At 43.6% G+C, this 16,427-nt stretch overlaps 2 protein-coding genes across 3 annotated transcripts in view; one reads left to right on the forward strand and one right to left on the reverse strand.

Annotated features, from left to right (window-relative positions):
- Window positions 1–5,250, forward strand: part of ERO1B (endoplasmic reticulum oxidoreductase 1 beta) — a 68,706-nt gene extending 63,456 nt beyond the window's left edge. Inside the window, exon 18 of the mRNA XM_047824627.1 lies at window positions 5,230–5,250. The gene's annotated coding sequence lies outside the window, so the exon portion shown is untranslated. The remainder of the gene's footprint in view (window positions 1–5,229) is intronic.
- Window positions 2,438–16,427, reverse strand: part of GPR137B (G protein-coupled receptor 137B) — a 49,668-nt gene continuing 35,678 nt past the window's right edge. For both annotated transcript variants that reach the window (XM_047824629.1, XM_047824628.1), the window contains 2 exons: window positions 5,238–5,362; window positions 2,438–3,742 (listed from right to left, as the gene is read on the reverse strand). In XM_047824629.1, the coding sequence (XP_047680585.1) occupies window positions 3,622–3,742; window positions 5,238–5,362 (246 nt within the window). In that variant the 3' untranslated portion in view covers window positions 2,438–3,621. The remainder of the gene's footprint in view (window positions 3,743–5,237; window positions 5,363–16,427) is intronic.

Consider the following 16,427-nt stretch of genomic DNA (forward strand, 5'->3'; position numbering starts at 1 on the left):
TTTGGATCCGAGGACTTGGATCCCCTAATTGATGATCAGGGCGGTCCACCTCAGAACTCCACACGGAGGGACCCGCCGTGAAGGCCCAGGCCCCGAGGAGCTGCGTGACCGGCACAGGGAATCCACAGTGATATCTAGGTTGGAGGTATGGGGACATCTTTAGCTACTTCCAGGTATTCTGACCCACTGGCACAAGGCCTTTGCATATATCCCTACTAAGGGCCGAGAGGAGAGTTAACGGAAGGATGCTGCTGAGTTTACACCCTGGACCCACAGACTGGCAAACACCCAATAATCCCAGTGTCTAGCACATAATAAGCACACTCTAGACACTGACAGGATTCCACTCCCTTCGTTCCTTAAATGTTTCCTCACGTGAATCACTTTACGGTTTCTGATGAGAATTCCATTATTTTAGCCTGATCCTTTCCAACAGCTCCTCTCTCTGGACCATGAGAAGCCTTAAAATAGCATTATGCATAGTTAGAAACTTTTTTAATTAGTGAAATTCTCACTAACCCGGGACAAAAAAATGGAAAGGCCTAGGAGATAGGTCTTTGATGGACCTGACACTTGTCTAGGTTTTATTATACATCCTCTAAAGTGAAAAGGTATTTTTTAAACAAAGTTTCTTCAGTTGGAAACCTTCAAAAAAGGTTCAAATACTTATACCCATTTAATTCTAATGTAAATTTACCTTTATTAAAAAAATAAAAGCAATGTTCTAAAAAAATAAAAGCAATAGTAAATATAAATGAGAACCTTTTCCTCAAAGCACTTTTCGTGCTCTAGGATTTACTAATGCTTATTCCTTTCCTCTTAATAGGAATTAAGTGTTCAAGGCCAACAAAGAGCAGTTCTGTTGGATTTTGGTAAAAGAGGGTAAAAGAGGGTATCTGGGGACACACTTGCAGGTGTCCCTGATTTACACAGCTAAACAAGCAAAGTTTTAACAACGTGCCTGATACATTCAAGAGAGAACTGGCATAACTAAATACGATTGATGTGTAGAGTGCAACCGTCAAAACTTCTTACGGTCCCAGCTCCGTGTATCACAATCACTGGCTCAATTAAACAGGTTAATTGTAGAAAGAGAAAAAGAGCCGATGAAAGGTATCCACACGACTCAGCTGGCACCTGTAGACCGTTACCTGCAGGGGTGCATGCCCATTCTGCAAGATCTCCAGCAGGTGCACAGAAATACTCAGCCTTTCAGCACAGAATCAGACTTAGTCCACAATTTTCAGCGACTCTGCCTCTTCCCCATTTTTAACTTTTAAATGACCAGGGTTTAAATTTCATCATGTTGCCTTAAAACAGGAGGACATTCGGATATTTTACAACCAGTAATCCCCACTCCTTGTCTTCTCTTAGCCTTTAATATTTCACGTAAGCAGGAGTAGCTTTGTTAGTGTACCTATTTCATAACACTTAGGAAACTAAAGGAAATTTTCACTTCCCTTTCCATACCATACCTGTAACATTTCACAGGGTACATGTGGTCATTTACTAGGAGAGAGAGTTTGATACAATCCTATTTTTTACATTCTAGATGTGTTTACAATACTTGTGCTTTAGCAATACTTTTTAGAAAGGGGAAGAGAAATATAGGCTCTTAGAACATTTTTATCCTTTCCAGTAAAAAAAGTAGTTCAAACAGCTTTATCATAAAAATAGGTTAATGCTGGGTATTTAATTTTCCTGCCAGTAGTGATAGAATAATGTGTTGATACAGCAGGAGTAGAGTAATTGGATGATTTTAGTGATTTATTACTATATTAAAAAAATATACCTACCCTTGAATGATCTTAAGTACTTTCTGTGAAAGCATGATCTAAAGTTTTAAGCATATGCCGGGTCTGCCTTTAAATTTTCCTAAGTATTAGTAACAAAGACAGTATGACAAGTCAGGTGTTCTTAAAGCTATTTAGAATGACAACTTACAATATAATAGGCAACCCAAGTAACCAGTGCAAATTTTGCTTCAGTGTACAATTTTCCCTGACAGTAACTATTTTCAATGATGTGACCCCAATTCTTCCATATACTAAAAGGCAAGAATGCGGTTATGTGGGATTCTGCAGGATAAATGTGTTCTGTACAAATGACATAACCCAATCACAAACCATTTATGACTTGAGATGGCAATTTTAAATACTATCAAGAGAAAGTAGACTTGATCTCTGTGAATGAAATCAGTGCCCAGAGATAAGTTATTTCTGAAGACCACAAAAAAAAAAAAAAGACATTTTGAAATGGGTTTCATCCTGAAGGCAGAGCTTATTAATATAACTTTCTCTTCATCTCCTCCTCCTGTCCCGAGATGTAAGATTTCGTAGGCAGAGCAGATACTTTCTGGTAACAGCACTTCCTCTAGTACCTTCTCTCTGATTTACAGAAAATCGGAGCATTCAACTGACAGAGCCATGCACCACGGTTTTGCATTAGAGGCAGTTTTACTTCTAGAAGATCTTGGAGGTTTCAGAGTAGCACCTGTGGCTGGGGAACCAGTATTTCAGGACAGGGGTCTCATTTAAACGGAAGAGGACTTCTAAGCAATCGTCTGGAACACACCCTTTTGCGTGGCTAAGAGGCAGGAATCCTGCTACAGAAAACTGCCCTTTTTAAAGTTGCAGTTTCTAATAGGCTGCTCTCAGAGCTATTTAAAAATAAAGGGCATTACTCGAGATATGGTGGGAAATTACAGGAAACCTGTTGAGTCTTCTGGATCAAGGGCATTTCTTACTCATCCCCTTGCGAGAACCTCTCCTTTGTTCCTTGAAGGTAAGGAACCATCGGTGCTTTGGGAATGGCGCCGTCCTGCAGAGGCCCTCAGGTACCGCTTATCAGATTTCACTGGGCTGAAAAACCAGGCAAAGTTTCCACATAGAGCAGAGCACGTTTAATAGCGTGAGTCCACTCGGTTTTTAACACACCGACTCATCACCAAAGCGTATGCATTAGTGCCCTGTTGAAAGGATACCACCTTTTTGGCAAAATTTAGGAGATTAGTTGAGGGAACAACTGCCTGGACCTTAAAGAACTCAGAGGAAGGGGCCAATTACCTGGCACAAGTCCTGGACATTCTCCTACATCCTAACTTTTAACACTGGAGTTGCAACTGGCTTTCCGAGATGTCAACTGTATTTCGAGTTGATTCAGAAGCTTCAGATCTGCATGACCCGAAGAAGTGAGGACCTAAAGAACACTTTAGTCCAAAAGCCTTAAACAACCATCAGACCATGTACTGGATGCTTTTAAAGTGAATTATGCATAAAAGTCTGTGCAAACTACAAACATATATTGCAATAACATTCTCAAAAAATCCTAGTATATATTTTAGCATTATTAAGTTATATAAAATACATCTTTATAAAAGTACAGAATTTTTTTAAAGTTTAAATTATACCCACTGAAATAGGTGGCCAGGCTCACTTTTTAGTACTAAAATAAGGTTTTTATCAATCTAAATTATTGCTTAGTCCTATGGAGCCATTAGAAACCTGTAACAAATAAAAATCAAGTCCTATTTCTTAAGGAAAAGTGCCTTATTAAAAATTCAGCTGTCATTGAGTTAGTCTCTCTGAAGCCTCTCACTTGAGGAATCTTCCATAAAAGTTTTTACTGATGCTGCCCCTGGCTTGGCTTGTCAGGATCCAACATGGAGTCTGGTTGGAAAGTTCCCACCTGTGCCAGGAAGCTGTTTGTTTGCTGTCCCCAGTCATAGTAGTCTGGAGCAAAACTTAAAAAGAAAAAGACATTGGTGACTTGGAATGCTGTACTTCCTCCTGATGACCTATTTTAGATGGACAGAACTGGGGTTTTTGTAGATAAAGTGTAGACAAGCCCAGTTTTTTAAAGTAGCTTCTTGAAGTCCATGTGCAGTGGCCAGAAGTTCACCCGCAAAAACCTACTGAACGCTGTGCAGCCCAGAAGCATCGTATTAGAACTGTAAGCCAATCACTATGTATAACAAAATATTCCACCAGCAAATTGTGTCTGACAGCTCTGGACAGGTAACTTCGCATTGATTTTGTCATGTGTCGAACACTTGTAGAATCAGTAACTGCCCTGTTGGGCTTCTGTGAGTTAATACCTGTAAAGTGCTTAGAACAGTATCTCAGTGTCTAGTAAGCCCTCAACAGTGTACCTTTTATATTCTTCTTCTCACCTTCCGTGTAGTAGAAAAGGGATCTTCTTCCACAAGGGGAGTGAGGACCCTCTCAGCTCTGGGCTGCCTTTGGCAGGTGAGAGGCCAGGGCAGCTCCAGCAGGACAGGGAGGGACACACATAGCGAGAGGGAAATGTGGTGGGGGAAAGGGATGAGAGAACATTCTAGGGAGGAGGGTGAGAACAACTTTTGACCTCGGGAAGTCCTTGGTTATAGGCTCCCCTCCAGATTTCTATGTTCTTCACATCTGCTGGCGTGGTCTGTGGATTGCTGTGCTTTCCCCAAGCACCATCTTGGATTCTGTCTGGTTCGCTGCTCCCTCATCTAGTGAGCAAACCATGTGTCCCCCAAGTTTCTCCTCAGTTCTGTGTCCCTAACACAAGGGCGCCTCTCACGTTTTCCAAGGACATTTATTGTTCATAATGAGTAAAAAAGCTAGCTTATCTTCTATCATTCCATCCTGAGGGTGGAGTTGGGGGGGGGGAGGATAATTTATGTTAAAATGTTAATGATCACCCTTTAAATGTACAAAGGATTGCAAAAAAAAAAAACAAAAAACAAAAAACAAAAAAAACCTTTTGCTTCCAAGAAACACACTTCCAAGAAAAGAGGCCTGAAGCCTCCCTTTCACAGCAAGGGAACGGGGTCCTGGGACCACAAGCCCCAGCAGAGAGGCGCTCAGTAAGCACCAGCTCAGCCCTTTTTGCTTCTCTCCCTGCTGCTGGCCCTCAAGTCCCAGGTTCACAGGCCGCAAGAGGGGACTCGATGATCACTGGGCCCTGGGGAGTGGCCAAGTATCACAGGCTGAAAAGGGGGAAGGGAACCCCAGTAGCTCCCGCCCCTCCTGTCTGCCGCAGAGTAAGGAAGCATAATCCTGGGGGCGGGCCTCTCAGGTTGCACTTAGTCTCCTAGTCAGGGGCTTCTCCTCCCTCCATTTCCTCTCTGCCGCACAGCCTCCAGCTCCAGGGCTATTTTACATGGGCGTTTTCTCTTGGGTTGAATCGATTTCACCAGTGCAGTCCTCAGCCTACTAACCATGCCTCTCTACCTTGAACTAGGGTCTCACCTTCCCTGAAGTCCCTGAGGGGCGATGTTCCAGGCAAGGTCATCATCACTATCGTATCTTCGAGGGTTGTCAAAGAAGTAAGATCTGGGGCTGAATCCGTGGCTGGGGACCATCCCAGGGTTCGTCTAGAAAGACAGTTAATTGTTCAGTTACTTTGAGACACTATGCCTTCCTCTAGACAAAGTCACGAGGAAGATTCTTTCTTGTTGGAAATTGAAGATTCTGTGCCCATCTGAATGGAGGATGTACCTGTTCAACTACAGTGTTCATTTTAGTTGCTTTTCTATTTAAGAGGTGTTAACTTTTTCTTTTCTCAGTATGGACAAAATCTTCTTTCAGAGTTCTGCTTGCAACAATGAATTACTGTTTCAATCCCTTACTGAAACACCAGGCACGGCCCAAAGTAGCCAAACTCCATAGTCCCGAATTAGCTACAAACCTCTATAAACATGTGGGCATTTACCACAAGTTAAAATAGTGAAACGATAATGATGAAATAATTTTGAGAAGGTTTTGTATCCAGTTTCCATATCCTGCTTCTATAATCCTTTCATCCTGTTTCTGTCCCCATGCCGAGCTCACCTTTCAAAAGATTTCAAATGACTGGTTTCATTAAGTAAGCAGAAGATCAGAACTGCATTATATGGCAAACCAAAGCTGGCATAAAATACAGAATTTGTTTGACATCCTTGTGCGTATCACTACTGGTCTTAGAGTTAAACAAGAGTCTGAAACAAGGTTGCTATATGATGGTATCTATATGGAAATGCCTCCTTTTCTGAGACTAATCTAGCAAATACAGGAAACAACTTACACAGGTGGGATGCCTGAAAATTTATCAGTTTGTAGCAGTTCAAGAATGTCTTTGCAGAAGAATGAATTTGGATCCCTAACCTCACACAGATACAAAAAGTAACTCAAAACAGATCAAGGGCCTAAATGTAAGAGTAACACCTGTAAATTGTTGAGAAGAAAAATAAAGGCACGGATCTTTGTGACCCAGGAAATTTGGCAAAGGATTCTCAGAAATGGTACCGAAAGCATGAGCAACAAAAGAAAAAAACATGATTAAAATAAAAAACTTCAAAAGATACCATCAAGAAAGTGAAGAAACAGCCCAAAAATGGGAGCAAAAAAGGGAGCAAAATCCCTTATATGACAAGGGACTTGTATGTAAAATACACAAAGAACTCTTACAACTCAATAATAACTCCATTTAAAAATGGGCAAAGGCTGGGGCGCTTGGGTGGCGCAGTCGGTTAAGCGTCCGACTTCAGCCAGGTCACGATCTCGCGGTCCGTGAGTTCCAGCCCCGCGTCGGGCTCTGGGCTGATGGCTCAGAGCCTGGAGCCTGTTTCCGATTCTGTGTCTCCCTCTCTCTCTGCCCCTCCCCCGTTCATGCTCTGTCTCTCTCTGTCCCAAAAATAAATAAACGTTGAAAAAAAAAATTAAAAAAAAAAAAAAAATAAATAAATAAAAATGGGCAAAGAATCAGGGCACCTGGATGGCTGTCGGTTAAGCATCCGACTTCAGCTCAGGTCACGATCTCGCGGTCCGTGAGTTCGAGCCCCATGTCGGGCTCTGGGCTGCCGGCTCAGAGCCTGGAGCCTGCTTCGGATTGTGTGTCTGTCTCTCTCTTTGCCCCTCCCCCACTCACACTCTGTCTCTCTCTCTCTCAAAAACAAACATTAAAGATTCCTTATTTTATAAAAGCAGGGGAAGCAAAGGATTTGAATAGACATTTCTCCAAGGACGATGTACAAATGCCCAATAAGCCTGTGGAAAGATGCTGAACATTGTTAGTGATCAGGGAAACGCAAATCAAAAGACACAGCGAGGTACTAGCCATCCAGGGTATCGAGAATCAAAAAATCAAATAACAAGCGCTGGGGAAGAGGTGGAGGAGCCAGAAGATTCACACGTGACGGGTGTGAATGTAAAATGGGGCACCTACTGTGGAAAACAGCGTGGCAGGTAGGTCTTTTAGAAGACGTGCGGCACCAACTTCCGGGACGACGGCAGAGTCAGAGGGGCCTGAGCTCACCTCACCCCACAGATACAAGCAGATGACACATCGGTGTAAATAACCCAGAAAACAATTCAAACACTGACACAGCAAACTCCACAAGTAAACGCTGAGAAGGAGTCACGTCAAAGACCGTAGGGAGAGCAGAATCCTGCTCGGGAGCTAACGGGAGATGCCATCTGCAGGTGGCCAGGACCTGTGGGCACAGTGAGGGCAGAGAAAGGGTTCCTCACACCCCCGGAGCCTGCATGGGGAAGTGAATCCCCGTAACATGTGGCTCTGGAAGCCAGAAGGGCCGAATTTCCTGAGTTCTTACCACCGGCTGCACTGAAAGCCTGGAACTTCGTAACTCACCAGGCTCAGTTCTCGAAGAGGCAGGAGGGAGAGAGGGAAACCGTGGGCCACTCTTAATGAGGCAGCACACCAAACAGCCGGGAGCTGCGGTTTGAGAGATGCCTGGGGCTCACGGGAGCGAGAGTTGGTCACTAACCTCAGGGCCCGTACCCCGAGGGCCAGATTTCACTGGGAGACGCCTCCAGGAGCAAAGGGGCTGCAGACACAGCCTCGCTATCCCACCCCCACCCCCAGCAGTAAACATAGCCACCTGGGGGAGCCAGCACCCACGCCTGCCTCAGCCCTGGTGCCGCGGGTCCCCTCCTCCGGAAGACAGTCACAAACGTTGCCAAAGCCGAGTGTCCCTACTGTGTGTTTTGGCAGGGCATGGGTCCTGGCAGCAGGGGTGGGTCACCCCCCACGGAGCATGCTTGCACCTCGTGGAAGCTGCACGCCCTGCCCTCTGTACACACTGCAGAGCGGCCCTGGCCAGCCTGTCTCCGCAAGGCTGCGTGTCCCCTGTGGAAGAGGACCCGCACGCGAAACTGCACGGGCAATTCACATTCCACTTGTGCACTTTGTGGAGCAATCCAGGCTGGCGGGGCTTGGCGGTGGAGGGACATCCCCTCTGTAAAAGGGCCAGTTCCACCTTCTTAAAAGTACACAGCCCACTACTACTTTCAAGGGCAGGAAAAGTAACTGACTTTTCTAACAGAATCAGGGGTGCCTGGGTGGCTCAGTCAATTAAGCACCCGACTTGGGCTCAGGTCATGATCTCACAGTTCGTCCGGTGCTGACAGCTCGGAACCTGGAGCCTGGAACCTGCTTCGGGTTCTGTCTCCCTCTCCCTCTGCTCATGCTCTCGCGCTCTCTCAAAAATAAATATTAAAAAAAATGAAAATTAAAGAAAAAAAAACAGAAGTAGACAAAATGAGGAGACAGGAACATGTCCCAAATGAAAGAACAGGACAAAACCTCAGCAAAACACCTAAGCAAAACCAATATTAGTCATATACCTCATAGAAACTTTAATGATCTTAAAGCTACTCACTGGACTTGAGAAAAGAGTGGGAAACATCAGTGAGACCCTTAACACGAGATAAAATAGAATCAGAGACAAGATAATCTAAAAACACATTAGATTTAATAACTAGCAAGCCTGAAGCACCTGGGTGGCTCAGTTGAGCATCCAATGCTTGATTTCAGCTCAGGTCGTGATCTCACAGTTGTGGGATTGAGCCCTACATCAGGCTCTGCTCTGAGCACCGGGCCTGCTTGGGATTCTTTCTTTGTCCCTCCCCCACTCATACTCTCAACATTAAAAAAAAAAAAAAAAAAGGCTAGAGGAAGCAGAGGAACGCATTAGTCACCTGGGAGGGCAGAGTGTTGGAAAGTAATCAATCTGAGGTGAGAAGAAAAAACAAATTGTGCAAAATGAGAACAGACTTTGAAGCTCAGCAACTCCATCGAGCATAATAACGTTGCATGACAGGGATCCCAGAAAAAGAAGAAAGAGAAAAGGGAGCAGGGAGCAGGAAATGTATTTGAAGAAATAATAACTGAAACCTCTGTCATGTGAGGAAGGAAATAGATACCCAGATCCAGGAGGCATACAGATCCCTCAAAAAAATCAACCAAAGGAGGTCCACACCAGGACGTATGGTGATCAAAATGGCAAAACAGTGATAAAAGATTTTAAAAGCAGCAAAAGAAAGGACTGTTACATGCCAGAGAAACCCGATAAGGCCATCCGTTGCCTTTTCAACACAAACTTTGCAGGCCAGAAGGGAATGGCATGATATATTCAAAGGAAAAAATCTGCCATCAAGAATACTCAACAAATAATCCTAAAATTTGTATGGAACCACAAAGACCCCAAATAGTCCATGCAATCTTGAAAAAGCAAAGCAAAGCTGGAGGGATCACAACTCCAGACAAGTTATATTACAAAGCTGTAGGCATCCAAACAGCGTGGTGCTGGCACAAAACAGACACATAGGCCAATGGAACAGAACAGAAAACCCAGAAATAAATCCACAATTATATGGTCAATTAAAATTCAACAAAGAAGGCAAGAACACACAATAGGAAAAAGACAGTCCCTTTAACAAATCGTATTAGGAAAACGGGGCCACATTTTTACACCATACACAAAGTAAACTCAAGATGGAGTAAAGACCTAAATGTGAGACCTGAAACCATAAAAATCCTAGAAGAGAACATAGGTAGTAATTTCTCTGACCTCACCCACAGCATCATTTTTCTAGATATGCCTCCTGAGGTAAGGGTAACGAGTGAAAATGAACTATTGGGACCACATCAAAATAAAACGCATCTGCACAGCGAAGGAAACAACCAACAAAACCAACGGATAACCTACTGACTGGGAGAAGATATCTGTAAGTGGCATATTCAATATAGAGTTACTATCTAAATTATATAAAGAAGTTATAGGGGCGTCCGGGTGGCTCAGTGGGTTGGGCGACCAACTTCAGCTCAGGTTGTGATCTCGCAATTTGTGAGTTCAAACCCCGCGTCGGGCTCTGTGCTCACAGCTTGCAGCTGGAACCTGCTTTGGATTCTGTGTCTCCCTCTCCTCCTCGTGCTCTGTCTCTCAAAAATTAATAAACGTTAAAAAAATAATTTTAAAGAAGTTATAAAATGCAACATCCAAAAACCAAATAATCCAACTAAAGGGGTGCCTGGGTGGCTCAGCTGGTTAAGCGTCTGACTCTTGGTTTCTGTTCAGGTCATGATCCCGTGGTTCATGAGATTGAGCCCTGTGTTGGGCTCTGTGCTGGCAGTGTGCAGTCTACTTGGGATTCTCTCTCAAAATAAATAAACATTTTTTTTAAATGGGCAGAAGACATGAAAGGACATTTCTCCAAAGAAGACATCCAGATGGCAAACACACACATGAAAAGATGCTCAACATCACTCGCCATTAGGGAAATGCAAATCAAAACCACAATGAGATATCACCTCACACCTGTCAGAATGACTAAACTCAAAAACACAAGAAACAAGTGTTGGCAAGAATGTGGAGAAAAAGGAACTCTCGTGCACTGTTGGTGGAAATGCAAACTGATGTAGTCACTGTGGAAAACAATATGGAAGTTCCCTCAAAAAATTAAAAATAGAACTACCCTATGATCCAGAAATTGCACTACTAGGCATTTACCAAAAGAATACAAAAACACTAATTCAAAGGGATATATGCAACCCTATGTTTACTGCAGCATTATTTACAATAGCCAAATTATGGAAGCAGCCCAAGTATCCACTGACAGATGAATGGATAAAGAAGATGTGGTATTTATATATATATATATACATATACATATATATACATATATATATATATACACACACACATACAGTGGAATATTATGCAGCCATAAAAAAGAATGAACTCTTGCCATTTGCAACAACATGGATGGTGCTAGATAGTATTATGCTAAGCAAAAGAAACCAGTCAGAGAAAGACAAATACCATGTGATTTTCACTCAAAACAAATGAGCAAAGGGGGGAAAAAAAAGAACAACAAACCAAAAAACAGACTCTTAACTATAGAGAACAGTTATCACAGGAAAGATGGGTGGGGGATGGGAGAAACAGGGGAGGGGAATTGTAAGTACACTTATCTTGATGGGCACTAAGACACAGAAGGAATGTCAACCTGCCATATTATACACCTGAAACTAATACAACACTATATGTTAACCATACTGAAATTTTTAAAAAGTTCCACAGAGTTACCACATGACCTAGAAGTTGCATTCCTAGATACATACCTAAGAGAAATAGAGACCTCTGTTCACACAGAAACTTGTACATTGATGTTTACAGAAGCACTGTTCTTGAGAGCTAAGCAATGGAGGGGCACCTGGGTGGCTCAGTTGGACATCTGACTTCAGCTCACGTCATGATCTCATGATTTGTGAGTTCGAGCCCCACGTCGGGCTCCGTGCTGACAGCTCAGACTCTGGAGCCTGCTTCGGAATCTGTGTCTCCCTCTGTCTCTGCCCCTCCCTGCTTGCACGCTCTCTCTCTTGATCTCTCAAAAATAAACATTAAAAAAATTTTTTATAAAGCTGAGAAATGGAAACAATGGGTAATTGGATAAACAAGATGTGATCTATCCATACGATGAAATGTTATTCAGCCCTAAAAAGGAACAAAGTACTAACACATACTGCAACACGGATGAGCCCTGAAAACATCATGCCGAGGGAAAGAAGCCAGTGACGGAACACCGCGCGATATGACCCCATTCCTGTGAAAGCCCACAAGAGAGAGATGAATAGACACAGATTAACAGTTGCTCAGGGACTGGGGGCAGGGGATGGGCAGTGATAGCTAATGGGTACAGGTTTCTTTCTGAGTTGATAAAAAACGTTCTCAAAAGTGTGGTGACGGACGTACGTATCTGAATACACCGAAAACCACGGAACTGTAGACACGAAATGGGGAAACTGCACGGTATGGGGATTCTAGCCCATTAAAGCTGTTTAAGCAACAACAAGAATACAGAGATTCTCAAACTTCACATTGCATTCAAATCACCTGGGGTGCTTTTTATTGAAAATGTGGATTCCCTGAACCTACCCGGGAGATCCTCACCTGGGTCTGGAACGTGGCCTAAGAGTCGGTGCTGACACTGAGCATCCTTGGGACTCTATGGGGACGGGAGGGAGCCACACTGCGAGGACGGTCACATTGGCTTTAGTGATGCCAAGTGCAGAGGCTTGTTTATACCGACTGGACGATGGGTACAGCGGTAGATAACGTTTTAAAGAAATGCCTCCACCTGCAGCGTGCGCTTTTAAAGTCAACGAAACACGAGTTGTATTATAAATCCGCCCCCCGGCCCCAAAGCAACATTAGACTGTTTTTTCTCCAAGCAACGACAGGAATTACAGACGGTAATCAGATTATTACTGAGCCATGCATATTAGCAATGTAGCTTCCCCAAACCTTATGCCAAGGAGAGCCACCGCTCACCACAGTAATGAGCATCATGGACTTGGGAGCCAGACTGCATTTGGTCCCGGCTCTGTCTCCGACCGGCTGTGTGGACCCTGAGCCTCAGTTTCCTCATCTAAGTATGATAACAGTTTCCATCTCAGAGGGCGAGGATTAAAGCGCCGATCAGAATCGGGCCCAGCACGCACACGCACTGCACCGTACAGCCGTTAACTACTTCCAGCAAACTCTGCACGTGATAATGGCATTAACTCTGCAGTCCTCTGCCTGAGGATGTTTTAGGCACCCTGGTGCTTTGCCAAGCCCAATCTGACACTCACGCCACCTGCTCGTTGGAGTTAGTCCGTGTGTAGAAAAGGGAGCGTGTTTTTGTATTCAGGATCATGCATCCTTCGTACTGAAGTCCCTTCCTCGTGGTAAATTAGGAGAAAATACCCTTGGGGGCATAAAGGGTCGCTGTAACTCACTAATCTGCTACTGTCGGTGGGAGCTTCTCGTGAGTGTGGTGCACGGACTCGAAGTCCCGGAGATCTTCTTCTGCAAGGTCATGACTGTGTTAAGATGTAATCTGCCTTTTCCGTGGTCTCAACACTGGCACTAATGGAGAACCAAAGTGCTGTGGCTTCGACCCCACCGGCCATCACCGCGTCCTTCCCCACACTGCACAGTCAGGTAAAGCAGGTTCACTGAAGATGGTCTTCGGGGCATCTGGGTGGCTCAGGCGGTTGAGCAGCCGACTTTGTCTCAGGGCATCTCACAACTCATGAGTTGGAGCCCCGCATTGGGCTCTGTGCCGACGGCTCAGAGCCAGCTTCAGATCCTCTGTCCCCCCTCTCTCTCTGCCCCCCACCCTGCTTTCTCTCCCTCAAAAAAAAAAAAAAAAAGATTGCCTTCGACAAAGAGGAAGTTATTAGTTGTATTAAATCTTAACCCTTGGGCCTTTTTTATTTTGGGGGCGGGGAGAAAGAAGTGGGGCTGACCTGAAGCAGGGATCGTGGTTTTTTTTCCCCAAAGCAGGGCTTGTGCTCCCCCAAACTGGAGCTCGAACTCATGAAGCATGAGATCATGACCTGAGCCAAAGTCAGGTGCTTAAAGACTGAGCCACCCAGGTGCCCCTCGGACCTGTCATTTTACTACGTGATGTGACAAAATGGGACGTATGCACACGGCGCTTCTGCTGCGAGAGAGCTGTTTTTGGGAACAGACTCACAGCAGTGTGAGTTTAACCACCTCTTTCTGTGCAACTTAACTCAGACCATGCTTTTTTGGACGTGGGTATTTGACGGACGCTTGAAAGTAAATGAAAGAGAATGTGTGGATGGTATTTGTGGTCACTGATCAAATTTGAGCTTTTAAGCCCAAATTAAAGCTTTGGAAAACCTGTATTCCCCACCATGAGCTAGGGGGCATCCCAATACTTAAAGATTTTCCTGATGAGATCAGTGGTGATATTTAATGAATGAATTTTAGAAGATCTGCATAACTCAGTAAGCCAGTGTTTTCCTGATGACTGATGCATATTACAAACGATGCGCGGGTAAAATATCCATTGAAAGCATAAGACAAACTGATGGATGTCCGTGTACAACAATCCGGAAAGTTCACTGGTGTGGTTCTAGAGTCCACACTGCAGGTACCTTTTAAGAAACCACAACTTGTCAGTTTTGATGTGTATCAAAGAAAAATATCCACAATTACGTTCAAACTTATTAGAACACTCCACTTCATTGCAACCACATCTTTCTGTGAGGGGAATTTTCTTCATATACTCAACGAAAACAACATATTACAACAGAAGCAGAATCCAGATGTCTTCTATTAAAAGCAGGTCAAAATCCCCCCCAAGTTTAAAACAATGCTACTCTTCTATTTTGGTTTGGATAATGTTCTTTCTCATAAAAAAAAAAAAATTAGGGTAATGTTTATTATTTTTAGTGCATTTTTTAATGTTTATTCATTTTTGAGAGAAAGAGGAGACCGAGAAAGAGAGAGAGAGAGGATAGATGGGGGAGGGGCAGAGAGAGGGGGCACAGAGGATCTGAAGCAGGCTCTGTGCTGAGAGCAGCAAGTCCGATGCAGGGCTTGAACTCATGAACTGTGAGATCATGACCTAAGCTGAAGTTGGATGCTCAGCTGAGCCATCCAGGCTCTGTTGGTTTTAAATTACACACACACACCTCCAAACAAGAGCCTGTGGGGTGCTCAATAATTTATCGGTGTAACCCATAAGAGCCAAAGCAATCTCGAAAAAGAAGAACAAAGCTGTGTCACGCTCCCTGATTTCAAACTATATTACAAAGATACGGTAATCAAAACAGTACGGTATTGCAATAAAAACAGACACCTAGATCAATGGAACAGAACTGAGGGCGCAGAAAGAACCCCATGCTTACATGGTCAATCACTTTATAACAAAGCAACCATGAATACATAATGAAAAGAGAACAGCCTTTTCAATAGATGGGAAAACTGGACAGTCACATGGAAAAGAATGGAACTGGACGACTGTCTTATACTAAATACAAAAATTAACTCAAAATGGATTAACTACTTGAATGTGAGAATTAAAACCATAAAACTCCTCCTAAAAGAAAACACAGGTGGTAATCTCCCTGATGTCAGTCCTGGCAATGATCTGGCACCAAAAGTAAATGACACAAAACCAAAACCAAACAAGCGGGACCACATCAACTAAAAAGCTTCCTTCCACACAGCAAAAGAAACCATAAACAAAATGAAAAGACAACATACTGAATAGGAGAAGATTTCTGCAAATCATATATCCAATATCCAAAATATCCAATCTATCCAATCATATATCCAATCTCCAAAATATATGAACTCCTACAACTCAATAGCAAAAACCCAATTAAAAACAGGCAAAGGACCTGAGCAGACATTTTCCCAGAGACCTACAGATGGCCAACAGGCACCTTCACTAGTCATCGAAACAAATCAAAACCACAGTGAGCAACCGCCTCACACCTGTCAGAATGGCTACAATGAAAAAGACAAAACGTAACAAGTATTGGCTAGGATGTGAAGAAAAGGAAATCCTTGTACACTCCTGGTGGGAATGCAAACTGGTGCAGCTGTGGAAAACAGTACAGAGGTTCCTCCAAAAATTAAAATTGAACTACCCTACAATCCCACAATTCCACTTCTACCTGTTTATCTGAAGAAAATAAAAACATTAACTTGAAAAGACACATGCACCCTCGTGTTCACTGTAGCATTATTAACAATAGCCAGGACATGGAAACCACCTAAAAGTTCATCAATGGATGAAAAGCTATACGCGCTGGAGTATTACTCAACCAAGAAAAAGAACAAAATCTTGCCACTTGCAACAACATGGGTAAACCTTGAGGGCGTTATGCTAAGTGAAATAAGCCAGACAGAAAATGATAAATACCGTAAGATCTCACCTAGGTGGACTCTAAAAGTAAACCAAGAAAACCCACATGGATATAAAGATCAGATGGGTGCTGGCCTGAGGTGGAGGATGGGGGGTGGGCAAAATGGGCGAAGAGGGCCAAAAGGTACAAACTTCCAGTGATGAAGTAAGTCCTGGGGATGTCACACATAGCACGGGGCCCACAGTTACTAATAGTGGACTGCATATTTGAAAGTAGCTCAGAGCATGGACCTCGAAAGTTCTCATCACAAGAAAAAAAACCCCTGTAACTACACAGTGATGGACGTCAGCTGGACTAACAGTGATCATTTTGCAATATATGCAGATATCAAACCATTACACCATACCTCTGAAATATTGATAGGTCAGTTACAGATCAGTAAAAAAAAAAAAAAAAGAATCCGTGTAAAGTATCCTGAGACTGAA

The sequence above is a fragment of the Prionailurus viverrinus genome, chromosome D2 (genome assembly GCF_022837055.1).
Source record: "Prionailurus viverrinus isolate Anna chromosome D2, UM_Priviv_1.0, whole genome shotgun sequence".
Lineage (NCBI taxonomy): Eukaryota > Metazoa > Chordata > Mammalia > Carnivora > Felidae > Prionailurus > Prionailurus viverrinus.